General features: G+C 36.5%; 1 protein-coding gene across 1 annotated transcript in view; it reads right to left on the reverse strand.

Annotated features, from left to right (window-relative positions):
- CNTNAP4 (contactin associated protein 4) overlaps window positions 1-17203 on the reverse strand; it is a 221285-nt gene extending 204082 nt beyond the window's left edge. The window contains exon 1 of the mRNA XM_428089.8: window positions 16817-17203. Within this exon, the coding sequence (XP_428089.5) occupies window positions 16817-16901 (85 nt within the window). The 5' untranslated portion in view covers window positions 16902-17203. The remainder of the gene's footprint in view (window positions 1-16816) is intronic.
- Window positions 17204-17205: the final 2 nt, after the last annotated feature.

The raw sequence follows: 17205 nt of genomic DNA on the forward strand, positions 1-17205 counted from the left end.
GTTTCCCAAGGGACACAAAGTCTTCTCAGATATTTCCTACTTGCAACCTCCAAGCTGTGACCCATCTTGAAAGAGCAGGAGCAGATAGTAGTCCTCTCACTTTGGCATAGCCAGTAGCTTCTCTCTCATTTCCCAAATGCATATCCTCAGCAGGCAGCAAACCCCTATTTGCTTGATTATCTGGGAAGCAAGCGAGTGCCTCAGTGCTCTACAGTGAGGATTCCCCAATTACTAAAACCCTTCACCTTTTTTTTTTAATCTTTTTTTGTCTTTTGTTTTGTTTTGTTTGTCAGTACTGTTTCTGACCCCGATTCCCTTTCTGGTTCTGAACCATCATCTACATTCTCTTCTTCCATCCTCAAAGCTTTCTACCTTTAGCTTAAGGGGACTTCAGAAGTGTGGAGAAGGACTCTCCATCTGCCCTGAGCAGAGACAAGGCTCCAATCTCACTCATCTTGCATGTGTTTGCCCTCTCCTCAGTTTGTGAAGATTTAGCTTCTTCCCCTTCGTGGGACTTAAGAGAGGGCTTTTAGTCTGCCTATGTCACTGCGCAATATCACACATCAATCTCAGTCTCTGATTAATGGATACATTTAGGCCTGATGATTACCTCAGGCAACCTGTCCACCTGCTCAGGAAGTTTGTCAAGCTGGCTGCATTTGTATCTTTGGCACCCCTCTCTGCCCTCAGACTTCCAGATTCTTGTGACTCCACAACTGAAGGTCTGTGCAGCTCTGTCGCTCTTCTCCTTTTCTCTGTCTGGGTGTATTTGTCAGCCTGGAAAGGTTGTGGCCCATCTGTCTTGGTTTCCACCTCACCCCATCTGTTGCAGTAGGTGGTGACCATTTTTATTTCACTAGAATGATGCTCCCTGCTGTTCCCATTTGAAAGCGAAGGAGGGAAGGGAGGAGCAGGAAATGTGCCCCGAGTTGTTTTCACCCCCCGCTGGTCTGAAAGCAGTGTGCAAATTGCAAGAAAATATGACAGTGGTGGAGAAGCTGTTCCAAGCTGAGAGGGAAGGAACCATCTCTGAGCACAGAAGCTGAATGGCACGAAGCTGGGCAGTGTACCCTATGAGACTCACTGGTTAAATGGGAGCTAGGGAAGCAGGGTAAACAGATTAAATTTCTGGTGGATACAGGTGCCTCTTACTTTGTGCTAGAATCAAGAATTATTACCCATAGATGCAGATTTTGTAATAGTAGTAGGACCTACACTCCAACAAGAAAAATCGTACTTTTTGAGACCAACTGAATACCAGTTGGGAAAACAAGTAGGAATACACAAGTTGTACATGCCAGGTTCTCCGAAACCATCATTCAGGCAAGACTTATTAGAACAAATGGATGCAGAGATTAAATTCAATAAAAGAAAAGTGGAGCTAAGGATCAAGGAAGACCAGCTGATTGAAATTTTAAGTCCGGTTTAACACAGACTGGGAAAAACAACGATATATAAGCAGTACCTGTTAAGAGTGCAAGATCGTAAAGAGATAAAAGAAATAACCGATAACTTTATGGAGTTTGGATTATTAATTGAATGTGAATCCAAATACAGCACCCCAATCTTGCTGGTGAAAAAAACTGGATAGCAAGAGCTATCGCTTGGTGCAAGATTTGAGGGCAATTAACAGAATCGTTGAAGATATACACCCAGTGCTGACAAAACTATACACTATATTAACAAAGTTGAGGAATGAGCAGGTGTGGTTTACCATCCTGGATTTGAAGAATGCTTTCTTCTGCCTGGCTTTAGCCAAAGAAAGTCAAAAGTTATTTGCTTTTGAATGAGAAAATCCCAATACAGGGAGGAGAACTCAGTTAACTTGGACAGTGTTACCTGAGTGTTTTAAGAATAGCCCAATGATTTCTGGGAGCCAACTAGCCTGTGAGCTTGAGGCTTGGGCTCCCCCAGCTCAACATTGAACTCTTTTGCAGTATGTGGCTAACACTCTCATTGCCACAGTAACAAAAGAGGACTGTGTTCAATGGTCTGTGAGTTTACTGAATTTTCTTGGTTTTAAATGGTTATCGAGTTTCACAACAGAAAGCTCAATTAGTCCAGCAGCAAGTGTTTTACCTCAGATTCTAGATCTCAGGAGAACAAAGAAAACTTGGAACACAACAGAAGGAAGAGATTTGCCAAACACTCAGACCACAAAGATTAAAAGTACTCAGAACCTTTCTTGGCATGACAGGGTGGTGCCAGCTATGGATCTACAATTATGGGCCTCTGGTAAAATCTTTATATGAATTACTGACAAATAATCAGTTTAAGTTGCCATGGACAGGAGAGACAAAAAGAAAAACTGAAGAACTAAAGAAGGAACTAATAAGAGCTCCAGAACTCCAAGGCCTTCCAGACATTACAAATAACCATTTTGGCTATTTTCTCCTCAGAAACAAAGTATAGCCTTGGGTGTTCTTGCACAGCAACTGGGACTATATAAAAGGACAGTTGCCTACTTCTCCAAACAGTTGGATGAAGCGAGCAGAGATTGGCTGGGTTGCCTATGAGCAGTGGCAGCAGTTGTTCTTAATATCCAGGAAGCCTGCAGATTAACTTTGGGACAGAAGATGACTGTATTGGTAACCCACTTGGTTTCTGCAGTTCTGGAGCAGAATAGAGGCCACTGGCTTTTCCCTTCCAGATTTCTGAAATATCAGGCCACACTGGCAGAACAAGAGGATGTCAAGATAGTACTGCTTGGAAACAGTGAAGACTTTCTATGCCAGTCGGCCAGACCTAAAGGAGGAACCATTGGATGATGCTGAGGATTCCTGGTTCACCAATGGATGCAGCTCTGTGAGACAAGGCAACTGTAAGGCAGGATATGCGGTAACTACTACAGATAAGGTAATCAAAGCAAAACCATTACCTGTGGTGACTTCAGCTCAGAAGGCTGAAATAATTACTTTGACAGGAGCTTTATAGTTCGAAAAAGAAAAGAGGATAAATATATGGACAGATTCTAAATATGCACTTGAGGTGGTACATGCTCATGGTTTGGAAGGAGAGAGGATTGCTCACAGCAAAAGGAAAACAAATTAAACATGCAAAAGAAATCTTGCATCTATTAAAAGCTGTGAAAGAACGTGGCTATTATACATTGCAGAGGATATCAGAAAGGTAACACTGTACAGGAAACTGGAAATAAAATGGAGGGTCAGGCGGCAAAACAGGCAGCTGAAGGATAAGAAATTGATGAACTGACTTTAATTCCAGACGGTAAACTTCAAGTCAATGAACTTGAGTCAGAACCAGTAAAGGATTCTAAAGAAGACAGAAATTTAGTTAATGATTTAGAAGGAAAGGAGCAAACTGACAAATGGACATATACACCTGATGGATGCGTTGTTACGCCCCTTAGTATCTTATGGGAATTGGTTCTAAGGGAACATAGTAAAACACATTGGAGAGCAGATGTTCTTCATAAATATATTTATGAACAAAGTCATTGTCAGTTGTAATCTGTATACCACAGTGAAACAGGTTACTCAACAATGTGAAATCTGTTTGAAGAACAATCCTAATACCAGTAACAGGGTACAAGTGGGATCTATTTGCAAAGAGAAGATTCCAGGACAGCAGTGGCAAATAGATTTCTCAGAACTTCCTAGAAAAGGGTGGTATTGGTACTTACTTGTACTGACAGACACTTTTTCATGTTGGTCGGAAGCTTTTCCTTGTAGGAAAAATAAGGCAAGGGAAGTTACAAGAGTGATGTTAAATGAATATCTATTTGGAGTACCTGTTATGATATCATCAGACAGGGTTGTATTCACTTTTGTGAGCGAGTGATACAAGAAGTCAGTAAAATACTAGGAATTGATTGGCAATTGCACATGCTCTATCTACCATAAGCAATGGATAAGTGGAAAAGATTAATCATCTGATAAAACAACAAATAACTAAAATTTGTCAGGAATCTAATTCATATTGGTATCAAGCACTCCGTATAGTTCTGATGAGAATTAGGATAAAACCAAGATCTAAAGAGAGTTTGAGTCCTTTTGAAATACTGTATGGTAGACCTTACCAATTTCAGTTTAAAGGGGAGGATTTGAATCAACTACTTACATATGATTGCATTGCAAAATCAGTTACGCAAAAATAACAAAGTGGTTTCGGGATTCGGAAACAAAGGTCCAGATCAACCAATTCACCCCTTTAAACCAGGAGACTGGGTATATATTAAAGCTTTTTCAGGTCAGTCATTGGAAGAAAAGTGGAATGGGCCATTCCAAGAGCTGCTGACAACTTTTACTGCAGTCAAGATCAGGGAATGATCCAACTGGATTCACAATTCAGAGTGAAGAAGACGCCAGGAGAGTGATGGACATCTTTCTGTATTTCCCAACTCTCATACTTTTTGTGGTGCTACACCTTGGAAATAGTGGATATTCCAATTTTTTTTCCCCATCACAACCTATCATAAACTATAAAAACAAATTTCCATTCTTGTAGGTTCAAGGATTTTTTTTTTTTAAAGAACACCACTTTAAAAATCTAAAATCACAACTGTTGCAACATAGAGAACATATGATCATTTTAAAAATCCTGATACATTTGCTATAGAATGAACAATTGGTATGGGTAATGAGAAAAGGCAATGAAAGAAAATGCCAATTTCTCTAACCTTCAAGTTGAAGTTGAGAGAGAGTCAGTGCGTGTCATTCTCCCTTTTCCTTTTAAAGCAGTTACATTCAAATTATAGGATCAAAACTTTACTTGTTTAATTAATGGACCTATCCAGTTTTTCTGATGTAACATCTCACTACTATGCCTTGCCAAATAACCTTGATAATTTTATATTTCGTAATTAAGAGTAGAGATCTCAGAAGACTCATAATTTAACATATAGAATCCATGGTACCAACGATTCTGAAGTTTTCTCAACATTGGTGACTGTACTGGTGACGAGTACAATGACTTATGTTTCTGCCTTTGCTCTGAGGTGGCCAATAATACACATTACCCAAGGCCAAAATTACACAGATTTTCAGAGTGCCACCTTAAATGGCATAAATTGTACCTGATACAGAGGACATCAACCTAAGGGTACTCACAGGGGCAAGTGATTATATATCAAATTCAACGAAAAGATAGGATTTAATCTTATCAGAGTAATAATGAATGGATGTGGAAGCAATTATTCAGAAAATGGATTAAGCAGAATCATTTGTTTAAACCCTATCAACAATATGTGGATTGTGAAGCTGATCATCTGACTGAAATTCACCCCAGTTACTGTGGTTACAGTTCTGATTTTCACAGAGTTTCAGAAGAGGGTTCCCAAAGTCTGTAGAAAACTGTCATCACAATATTTTATTCCTACACATAACTCTATCAGCAAATGGCAAGGTGTGAATACAAGGGTCATAAGAACATTACGCTCTTCTCCTGGAGATGAGTCTTCCAAAATTTAAGATTATCCAACATGAATAACTAAGAAGAAGAGACATATCCAACTTTAGATGTTTAATGTACTTCTATATTATCTAGTGCACATGCTATAATGTATGTAACTATACATATATAATCAGTAATAAATAGCACCCTTGCTACTGTCAAGGAGCAGTATAACAACGAAAGATGTATCTCCCATCCAAAATGCATTCATATTTTTAATATCTACATTTTCATCTATTTTTTATTATTTCTATTATTTCTATCTATGCTTATGTTTATAAGGTGTTAAAGCATTCAAAACCATGATACTAGACCTATAAAATCAAAAAAGTAAATATGAAAATCATACTCAGTATTTCCTAAGAAAGCTGTTGTGATCTGGCATGCTATCAATTTACTGACATCAGCAGATTTTTGAATCATATGATTTATTCTACAGAGTTCTAGTGTACACCACCACACACTGAAATTTGACATGGCCTGATTACACTCATCATACATCTTCTGCAGCTGTGGCACTGTCTTAGAAATATGTTCATTGAGACATTATGAATACACAATCAGAAATATCAAAACAGAGACCTTCCCCTTCAGCATTTTCATCTCACAAACTCACATTACTTCAGATGAGAGTTAGATTAGGGAATTCTTTGTTAGAGTTTTTCAACCTATCCTTACCTAGGATATCTACAGAGAATTCAATGCATTACTGCCCTTTCCATGAAACAAACTGATGTAAAATCTGTAAGCAGTAGCTACACAGACATGAGAAGGAGAAAGCATTTTCTTTACCATCATAGGATTATTTATTTTAAACAAATACGGCAGAGGATGTTGAAAAAAAAGCTCATATTCTCCAGTAGTATCCTAAGTATAGATGAACTCAATTTCAGCATAAATATGAATTCTTCCATTATCCGTAGCTCAAAATTTGGGGCAGCCTAGCTGGACATTTAATTCTGGGGTATAGAAAGCTAACAAATAGATGCTGACATATCACAAAGGGTTGAAAACACAACTTTTTGCATACAGAACAAAAATACGCATATTGATACTTGGGCATCAATTACCTCTTATTAAAATTCTTATTTTTCCTGTCCAAGAAGAATCAACTAGGATACAGTAAACCATATCTATACAACATAAGAATGTTTCATGATATAATCACAGTTCACAAAAATCAAAACAAGTTTGCACCTGAGAACAGATGAGGGTTTTTAAGACTTCATGGAGAAAAGAAGAAAAACAGAGAAGAAAGAGAAAAATCTTTTTGCAGAGGAGTGGCTGGAAAGCTGCCTGATGTAAAGGGACCTTGGTATACTGATGGACAGCCGGCTGAATATGAGCCAGCAGTGTGCCAAGGTGACCAAGAAGGCCAATGGCATCCTGGCTTGTCTTGGGAAGGGTCTGGTGAGCAGGACTAGGGAATTAATCCTGCCCCTGTACTCAGCATTGGTGAGGCCTCACCTCAAGTACTGTGTTCAGTTTTGGGCACCTCAATATAGAAAGAACATTGAGGTACTGGAGCAGGTCCAAAGAAGGGCAACAAGGCTGGTGAAGGGCTTGGAGAATATGCCCTACGAGAAGCGACTGAAGGACCTGGGGCTGTTTATTCTGGGGAAGAGAAGGCTGAGGGGAGACCTTATTGCTCTCTTCCAATACCTAAAAGGTGATTGCAGTGAGAGTGGTGTTGGTCTCTTCTCACAGGATGAGGGGAAATGGCCTCAAGTTGTGCCAAGGAAGGTTTAGTTTGGATAACAGGAATAACTTTTTTACAGAAAGGATCGTTAGGCACTGGAATAGGCTCCCCAGGGAGGTGGTTGAGTCACCATCCCTGAACGTGTTTAAAAACTGTTTGGATGTGGTGCTCAGGGACATGACTTAGCAGTGGGTTTTTAGAGTTACGGTAGTATGGTTAGGTTGTGGTTGGACTTGATGATCTTCAAGGTCTTTTCCAACCTGAGCAATTCTATGATTCTGTGATTCTTAGCACTCTAAAAGTATATAAATAGAAAATGAGTAGAAGGAAAAAGTTATCACCTGAAAAAAGAAATTACACAGTTCCTAACATACCGTAAAAGCTTCTTCAAAAGAGTGCTGCAACTACCTTTAATCTAGCACCTAGGCATAGAAAATTTGACTATTTCAAATAAATTTGTTGTTGTATGTGTATTTTCTTTTCTTTTACAGTAACAGTGAATCTATCAAATCCAAACATAGGTTTGATTGTTGACTCACCTATCACTTCATTTTTTTTATATACTTCATTTTACTTAATTACTTATTTTTGCTACAATGGTAAGTTGCAATGGAGTCAGAGTAACATTTTTCTTTTCCATAGGAGTGTGTCGTGAGAAAATCCTGCCACACTTTTTCTTCCTGTATCATGTCAAGGAGAAGGCTGAAGTACGTAATAAATTTTGCCTTCATCTTCCCTGATAACTTCTTGCCACACAGCCCTCAAACATGTGGTTTGGTAGGAGGGGATTGGGGAAGCAACATCCCTCCCGCTGTAAGTGAAGATCAGGTTTGTGACCACATGAGGAACCTGAACATCCGTAAGTCTATGGGTCCCGATGAGATGCATCCCAGAGTCCTAAGGGAATTGGCTGATGTGGGTGCCAAGTCACTCTCTACGATATCTGAAAAGTCATGGAAATCAGATTAAGTCCCTGGAGACTGGCAAAAAGGAAACATCATCCCCATTACTAAGAAGAATAAGGATGACCCGGGGAACTACTAGTCTGTTAGTCTCACCTCTGTGCCAGGGAAGATCATGGAAGAGATCCTTCTGAAATCTATGCTAAAGCACATGGAAGGCAGAGAGGTGATACGTGATAACCAGCATGGCTTCACTAAAGGCAAATCCTGTTTGGCGAATCAAGTGGCCTTTTATGATGGTGTCACCACATCAATGAACAGGTGAGGAGACACTGATGTCATCTAGGCCTCACGTGGAGTACTGCATCCAGATGTGGAGTCCTCTGTACAGGAGAAACATAGACTTGTTGGACTGTGTTCAGAGGAGGGCCACAAAAATGATCCATGGAATGGAACACCACTCCTATGAGGACAGGCTGAGAGCACTGGGTCTGTGCAGCCTGGAGTAGAGAAGGCTTCAAGGTGACCCTTCAGTATCTAAAGGGAGCTACAAGAAAGAAGGGGACAGTCTCTTTAGCAGGGTCTGTGGTGACACAACAAGGGGAAATGGCTTCAAGCTCAGACGAGGTAGATTAATATTAGATATAAGGAAAAAATCTTTTACAGCGAGGGTGGTGGGGCACTGGAAGAGGTTACCTAGTTTTGTGGTTGATGCTCTATCCTTGGGGACTTTCAAGGTTGGACAAGGCCCCAGGCAACTTGATCTACCTGTGGTGTCCCTGGTCATTGCAGGGGAGTTAAACTAGATGGCCCTCATATTTCCCTTCCAACTCTTAAGGATTCTATGATTCTATGATTCTATGTTCATCACTGTCATAGAAAGCATTTGCAAGTACATTAAAAAATAAAAAAAAAAATTACTGACATGACTTGGTTTCCCTTATTCTATAGAAAGTAAACTTTATCATCCCCACACATTTATGTTTACATGTATGTTTTAAATGAACGTAAACAAGAATTTCAGATTCAGGCTACTAAGACTAAGAGGCACTGCAGTGTGCCTTTTAATGTGGAGGGCAGAGCTCTACAGCCTTGTGTGTATTCCACTGCATTCAGATATTCTTGGAAGCACTAGCTGTTGCGGGGGCTATTTCATTTTTGAAAATTAAAATCAATCATCATGATTTTTTTTTTTTCTTTTTCTTTTTATGTTACCAACGGCTCAGAAAAAAAGAACAGCAGTTTTTTACTGCAGGCATATGAATTCCCTGACCACAGGAGCTAGCTAAAATTCTGAATGTCTTTTTTCTGCTCACATTTATTTTTTGTCAACTGGGAAAAATGAATAATCCTTGTTTGTTACACAATGCAGTATCTGAGTCCTCAAAACAAGGCAAAATGAAAAGACTGACAAAATGAAAATAAATAAAGATACCAGTTATATTAAAAATATGCAGCACATCAGTGCAAAATGAATATTTGGTTCATTCTCTCTAAAGCTTTTATTCAGTATTTATTTAGGCAGAACTCCCATTGATTTCCCTAGGAGCTTTTGTTGAATAAGGACACTGAGATGCAATATTGTTTTTTATTGATTTTTTTTTCAAATCTTACTTGGAAAAAAAATTTAAGTCTCACTATGATGGCAAAACTATTTTCATCTGCATATTAAATTAGCAGAGTTGGGAGAAATAACACTGACAGCCACAGTTTGCTGTTCCGGAGCATAAAAGGTCTTCCTATTAGTTAGCCTATAACAAATCTTAGATGCTGGAGCTTCTTTTTTTCTCTCCACTATCTAAAACAGGACTTCAAAACCTCAGAAGCAGACATCCAGGTTCCAGATGTTTAATTTTAGACAGAAAAAAATCCAGCTTTTCTGTCTCTGTAGAAACAAACGGATCTCAAAAGGCATATTTGCTAATTAGTGAAACAGCAAAATTTAAGGAAAAAAATCTCCTTTCTGCAACTTCTACTAGTTATTTCTTGAGGTAAATAATTTCCCCTGACCTCTACTCAAAACTTTCAGATAATTACAGAATAAGCATGTTGAGCATATCCAGTCTAACACAGCAGAAGATACAGGTAAATTAACCAAAGGCTTCCCACATGGAACATGGTTTGTCTACAGAACCATATTTATATTGCACATTACCCCCTTAAGGATCTTACTCTTGCTGTCATATTGAAGACCTCTGCTTTAAACATTATCTAACAACAATATCTTTGATTCATTCTTCTAGTGAAGCTGTTACTTAGCAAGGCATGAATGACAATTTAATATCTTGTTTAATCACATAATTCATAGCACTTCAGTTTATTTGTTTAAATAAGTCAAAAAGACTCAGATAGGGATTTTGTGGTGCCCAAATTTAAATGGGAAAAAAAAAAAAAAAAAAAAGATCTTTATCATATATTTAGGGAGGACTCAACTTTTGGAGAATTCTTTTTATTTAGATATAAGTGGACATACAGAAGCCTGAAAATGACCTGCTTCAGTTGACAACAGAATAAAGAATGATACTAAATTATAAAAGTAAATTCAAATATCCCAACATGCTGATCGTAATCTATTTTCCTCAAGATCACATAAGTAAATATGCTAATTGCTAAAAGATTATTGTAAAAACAAATAGGCACTCTATCAGCAAGGAACTAGCAGTAGCTTCTTCTTGACTCCTAGAAATGAGACACTTAATAAAAAGCAATCAGACCTGGTACCCAGCTGGATAGGCTTTTTTTTTGTCTTAGTCATTTGAAATGTAAAACCTTAGTTTTGTTTTGTTTTAACTAATCTATTAACTAGGTATAGTATTTAAATAATAATTCTGCAGTCACTATTTTTAATTTATTTTAAATGTTTTCAGGATTTCAATCACTTTTCAAACTATTACACAGAGAATATACTTGAAGTAGAATATAAACTGTATCATTTTTACATCCTAGTCCACATTACATTTTGCTTACTAAAAAAAAACGTAGCAACTTGTAATAAACACTGATAACTGTGCTCTGAAAATAAAAATAATTCAACATCAAGCCTTTTTTTTCATTTCACAGATTTCATTCAAGGTTAATGGTGTAGGTTTTAACTGATAGAGGAGACCTTTGACAGAGTATTCTTGATAAGAGTATTCCTTTGACAAATATTACTGTTTGATGCTATACTTGTACATACATATACCAAGCATATAATATAGCACTAATTATGAGGGAGTCTATAAGTATTGATCAAATTAGAGTTAATATCGCTAATAACCAATATTGCTTATATCCTAGTGTAAACACTGCGTATTTTTTTTACAAATACAAAACAAACAAACAAAAATTTTCATGATGATATCTTGTATCTTCTACCATATTTAAGTTTATGAGGCAACTCTTATTATAATGAGAAATATATAATAAATGGTAGTACACTGAAACACCTTGTTACTTCATCTATTTAACCTAGAAATCTTGCATAGGCCTTCACTGTCAAAATTTCAGGTTATAAATTATGCACCTTGTAAAGGCGTTTCACACTAAAGGACTTGCAAATCAATCCACCATAACACTTAGGTTTGTATTTAACACTGGGGAAAACGAACAAAGAAAATAAACAACCAAAACCCAAGCAATCGTACAGAAAATTTAAAGCATAAAATTCTCATTTAGTGTATTATATTACCTTCCCTTTTTATAGTATGACTGAAAACTGAAAAGGAAGAGAAAAAAGTAGCTCTACACTTCAAGCCTCCTAAATAAAATGAAAGTGTACTTCTAGAGTCACCTACAGAAATGACTGATTTTAGAATTTGATATTTCTTTATCATTTAAGGTAGTAAATTGTCTGATGTTTCAGGAAATAGAGCCCTTTGAATGACTCAATTGAATCTCAATGCTCACATCTCTGCTATAACCAGCAATGTTGAGAGCAACTAAAAAGATATAAATACACAAAAGCACTGAGAAATTCTTCAAACTTGCACTAATCCTAAATATTCAACATTAATCCCGCATGTTTGTGAGTAGTACAGAAGTGGAGGGTCATCTTGAGGGAAAATATAGCTAGTATCTAAAACACGTAAGATTTCGCAAGTATTCAAATGATATTTGATTTGCTTAATTGAATTAGAAGGAGTTGAGGGAGAGATTTGATCTGTTTTTTTCCCAGTTGAATTTGGTAGAATCTACTGAGTAAGAACTGCTGAAGTTCTTACAGAAAATGAGTTAATGAACTGGCAAATATATTAGATGAGTTACACAAACATAAAATGTCATTTTCTACTGCTACACAGAAGCATTCAGAAAAACTAATAATTTGAACTTTCAACCCATATAAAATTATAGATACCCACTACCTTGTGAAACGTCGAAAATTGGGTAAAAACGCTTAGTTAAATGTTGTCTTGGTTCTTGGTGATTACAAATGTATGCTTACACGTGATAATTGTGTAAGAAAGAAAGCAGAATTGTCATTAATACTTTATTATCACATTCCAAAGAAGGTAGTGATTACTGTGGAACCCTGCATGGCAAACAGTACCTGAACTAAACCACAACAGATGCTAACACACAATGCAAAAGTTGTCAATAAACCTGATAGCATGCTTTACATATAATGATCTGCATTTTGGGGGGGTAGGTGACTTTATCCTACTTTGAGGATGTCATTATTTGTCTGTAACTATCCAGTAATTGTGATCAATTTTACTCCATTCATTATTCTGATTGAGTCCAGGGGCAAATATGTTCATGGGGATTTGAAAAATTAGAGCAGTAGGATGTAAGTTGTTAATTATACTCAGTGTTATAGATCGAAGGCCTTCCTGTGAATTCTCAGCCTTGAAAGTCTGACATAAATTTTGATAGATGTTTCCATTGGCACTAGTTTAGATATAATGTTAATGCAAGCTTTTGATGTTTTGTAAAGTTTCATTCATATAAATAATAATAATAAGGTCTCCATTGCTATCTCAGAGAAGAGAGACATAATAACAAAGAGAAGATAAATATTAATGAGGCTAAAGGAAAATTAAGGGTTTGAGTTCTATTTTCTCTTCACCTTAGACTTTATATCAGCCACAAACTAGTGGTAAAAAAATTACATATTAATTTAAATTGTATTTGAAAAACAACATTTTAGTATATTTTAAATCCAGTTCCATGAAGTTGTCAGAGTGTACACAACTGTTCAATACAGATAACCTGCACTGGAAGGAAATTCCTAACACCTTCTGAATTAAATTTTAATATTTTTCTTGCTGCAAGTAACATCTTCCCTACTGATATTACAATGACTTATATGTGATAATATAATCAAAGTATTTAATTATGGAAAATTCTATGAAAAAATCTCAGTATGATTAAGTCATTCTCTACCATCTTTAGAGGAGGTCTTCAATTGTAATATTAGCAAGGAGTCTGATGTAATAACAATACTAGTAATGATAATAGTATTGTACTATTATAATGATATATAATAATATGTCATTAATTTATGTTCTTGTATTGATATTATTATTATTATTGACAGTAATAAACAATCTGTTGTTTATAGAAATAAGAGTCTTTGCAAAAAGAACAGAGAAAATAAAAGGCTCTGTAAACAGAATAGCTTTACAATGAGATGCATAAAGAAGTGTGAATTTACATGGAAAGTAGCCAGTTTCTTGTCTTTAGTTCCATTCAAAATGCCAAATCAAACATTAATAATTTTAGTCACAATTGAGTTAGTGTGCAGAGGGTTTAAATATGTTTTATGCAACACTTCAGTTTTAGAGAATTTTAAAATAAAATGATTGCATTTATAGAGTATCAATTTCTGGCAAGTTTGCAAGGGCTGATTTAGTAACTTTCTGATTTACAGCAGGTGAGACAGCTCCCAGTCAAATAAAATTGTTTCCTATCACAGGAAAAAAAAAAAAAAAAAAAGGCCAGAAAAACAGTTTGTTGCTTTAATCTTTCATTTAGAGCTCACATTTGACCTCATATAGTTTCTTCCTCATTTCTGACTAATTCAAACTTCTTTCCAGTGCTTTGGAACTGTAAGTTTTTGGGGAGTAAGAAAGCACTGAAACAGTTAAAAAGAAGAAGCATTACTACAAAACTTTTAGAAGATAAGAATATACAGCAGCAATTATTACTTCTCTTGGTAGGGAAAGTCAGAATTACTTCTCAATGGCAAAAAAAAAAAAAAGCACGCAAATAAACTTTCATGTTCTAAATTATATGGTCTGTCATCTTCAGAATACTTAAAAACTTCTTAATTCTTTTATTGAAAGGAGTCCTGTGATTCCCTAAAACAAAAATAATTCTAAATACTCCATTATTTGATTATTTGACTTAATAGCATTAGTATTGACACTTCAAGGTAAAGGTCTTTACTTCGGTCTTTTCTTAATGGCTGCTGGTTCTGAAGAAGGGCATAGCAAGCTGAAGAATTCAGGACCTATTATCAAAAAGGAGCCACACAGTTAAAGGAAGAAGGAGTATAGCTTAGAGGAAAAATTAAATTATCATGCCATTAGTTTTGATTACTGATTGCTTGCTGTCAATCAAAATTAATAAATAGAAACTGAACTTTACATGTTTTTGTAACCATATTTGAATACATTAATGTCAATAGTCGAATGACCTGCTGGAAAGGATTTCAACTTCTGGTCGACTTCTCAAGAATCTCAACTTGAGTAAATAAAGTTCGTGGAGGTATATAATGACTGCTGCATGTATCTGCTGTAATTAGTAATTACTTCACTTGAGGTCATTCTGTGGAACCCGATGTACTGAATTCATAGCTTGTCATCTGGTATGAAAACTAACACTTAAAAACTCTTGCTCTCACACTGAAATTTCTGCTTCCAAAATAAAACATACATACATTTGTGCATATGTATGTAAAAGGTTGTGGGTTTTTGTTGTTGTTGTTGCTTTGTTTTGTTTTGCTTTAAGATTAGATATTGAAAATGGAAATATACACTAGATTGGCCAAGCTATCTTTTGTTCACATGTGAGCATTCACTCCATCTTAATTTAATTTCATATTACCACAATCAATTTCCTTGCCTGTAACATGGACAGAGTTCCTACTTTCCCTGTTCAGATAACTGCTTTTACACAATAGTTGAGATAAATAAAAATATCATGTGTATATAAACATTAGCGTGTGAAAAGCCTGTTCATTGAAGTCACTTATTTGATACCATATTTGAGATTGGCTTTGTTTTGGGAACTATTTTTGTAGTAAATGTATCTCAGACTTGATTTATGTTTCATAATTCTGTATTACAAAGATGCTTAAGTCCATTCCTCAAACCTTGTTTCCTAAATTGTAAGAGTGACCTCTAGCGCATTATTGCTTTGCTCTGTGCTGCAAGTCTACTTTCTAACAGTTTTAATATGCCTGCTTGTAAGCAACTGATTTAGTCTTGTGTATAGTGCCAAATGCTATTAACGTGCAATTAAATTATCATGGTCTTGTGAAAATGAAGGTATTCATAAAGTGTACAGTGCAGAATGATGAAGAGAATTAAAGCTGTGCTGGACTGCAGCAGGGTGCTTAATAACAGGAACTTGGTATTCATGTTTAGGGCTACTCTAGGCACTTGAGTAGCAAATGAGGTATCATTACTGGTTAACAGCACAAGATCATTTTTGTGCTGCAGTGTGAATGTCTGGCTTATGGGAACATGCTTAGTTTACAAAACATCCAAAACCCTGGGCTATAGACCCACACAGAGCTTCAAACTTCCCTGCTATTGCTCAAATGCTTCCAAGGATCTGTACCCTTCCAGCCACTGGGTTGTAAGGCTATTCCTGAATATTCCTCCTTCCTTTGGCATTCAATTTCTTCCCGTACAAGCATTACTTCAGCCCACTCCATCCCTGTGATGCACAGCCAGTGCCTTAGCAGAAAGGGGAAAAAATATGCTCAGTTCAGGCTATGAGGATTGGTATTTAGACAGCTGTTCTACCACATGTATGCAGAATGAAATCCTTCAGCTTGCTAAAGCTTAATCAGATGGAACAAGACTAGCTCAGAATAATTATTGAATGAGAAAACCTCTCAAAATTAGTTCATCCATAAATTCTTTTTCCTTTTAATTTAAAGATAATTAATTCAAGACTACAACCAGAGATTTTTAGGATACATATCAGAATTACATTCTAGAGGGCAGATTTTCTTAAAAACTATAATCACTCTTTTATTTTGTAATACCATTCAACTGGCTATGATTTATTCATTTTTTAAAAACGTTTGGTAGGAACAGATACCATTCTTTTCTTTAGTCATGCATTGTTAATACTCCCTAAGCAATCAATGCAGAGTCCACAAAGTCTTGTAATCCACAGTCTTCCTTATATTTGTACTGCTGTTGAACTACACAATAATGTCAATCATTATTTGAATGCCAGCTGAATTCAGGAGGTGCAGATACCAGCTTTCAAAATTATAAACTGCTAAAAACTGAGCCGATGCAGTATACAATAGAGATCTGCCAATAATTTCCATGTAAGACATAATTCCTTGGAAAATGTTGCAATTACAAACAGAAAACAAAAGAGTAAATGGGTCTGAACACAAATCCCTTAGAAAAAATGCTTTCAGAATGTAAGCTTTATAAACAATACCCTGTATGTAATCTCATAATAAAAATACATAGGGAGATTTTACAACATTTTCAGTCTAGCAACTTGCAGTCATGATTTCAAAGCAGTAAACATTAATTCACAGAATAATATTTACTCTAAATGCAAATAAAAGATTCTGGAAGTCTTCAAAACACTCTGAAATTAGTTATAAATCATATACAATACTTACATGTATTCCCTGTCACTACCATGCTCCTGTTATGAACAGACATGAAAAACAGCAGCTTCAAGAAGATTTCTGTGACAGAATCCATGTTCCCCTTCACTGAGGCACCCAGTGTATTAGGAAAAAGCTACTCCGTAATTCAGTCCTATTCCTGCTTCTTCTCGCTGCCTCCCTTCCTATCTCTCCCTTCTTGTGGTGTCTCAGTGGCCAGACACCTCAGTCAAATGCTCTCCACATCTCCTCACACATGCACACGCACCTCCAAATCTGCTCCACCCTCCACCACCACCACAGCAGCAATCCCTGAAGAGCAGCAGCAAGAATATCTCCTCCAGTTTCACAGCGTCACTCGGGATTAAACTGCCAGGCTACACTGCGCAGCTTGCTTACAG

Source organism: Gallus gallus, chromosome Z, assembly GCF_016699485.2.
Source record: "Gallus gallus isolate bGalGal1 chromosome Z, bGalGal1.mat.broiler.GRCg7b, whole genome shotgun sequence".
NCBI classification, from domain to species: Eukaryota; Metazoa; Chordata; class Aves; order Galliformes; family Phasianidae; genus Gallus; species Gallus gallus.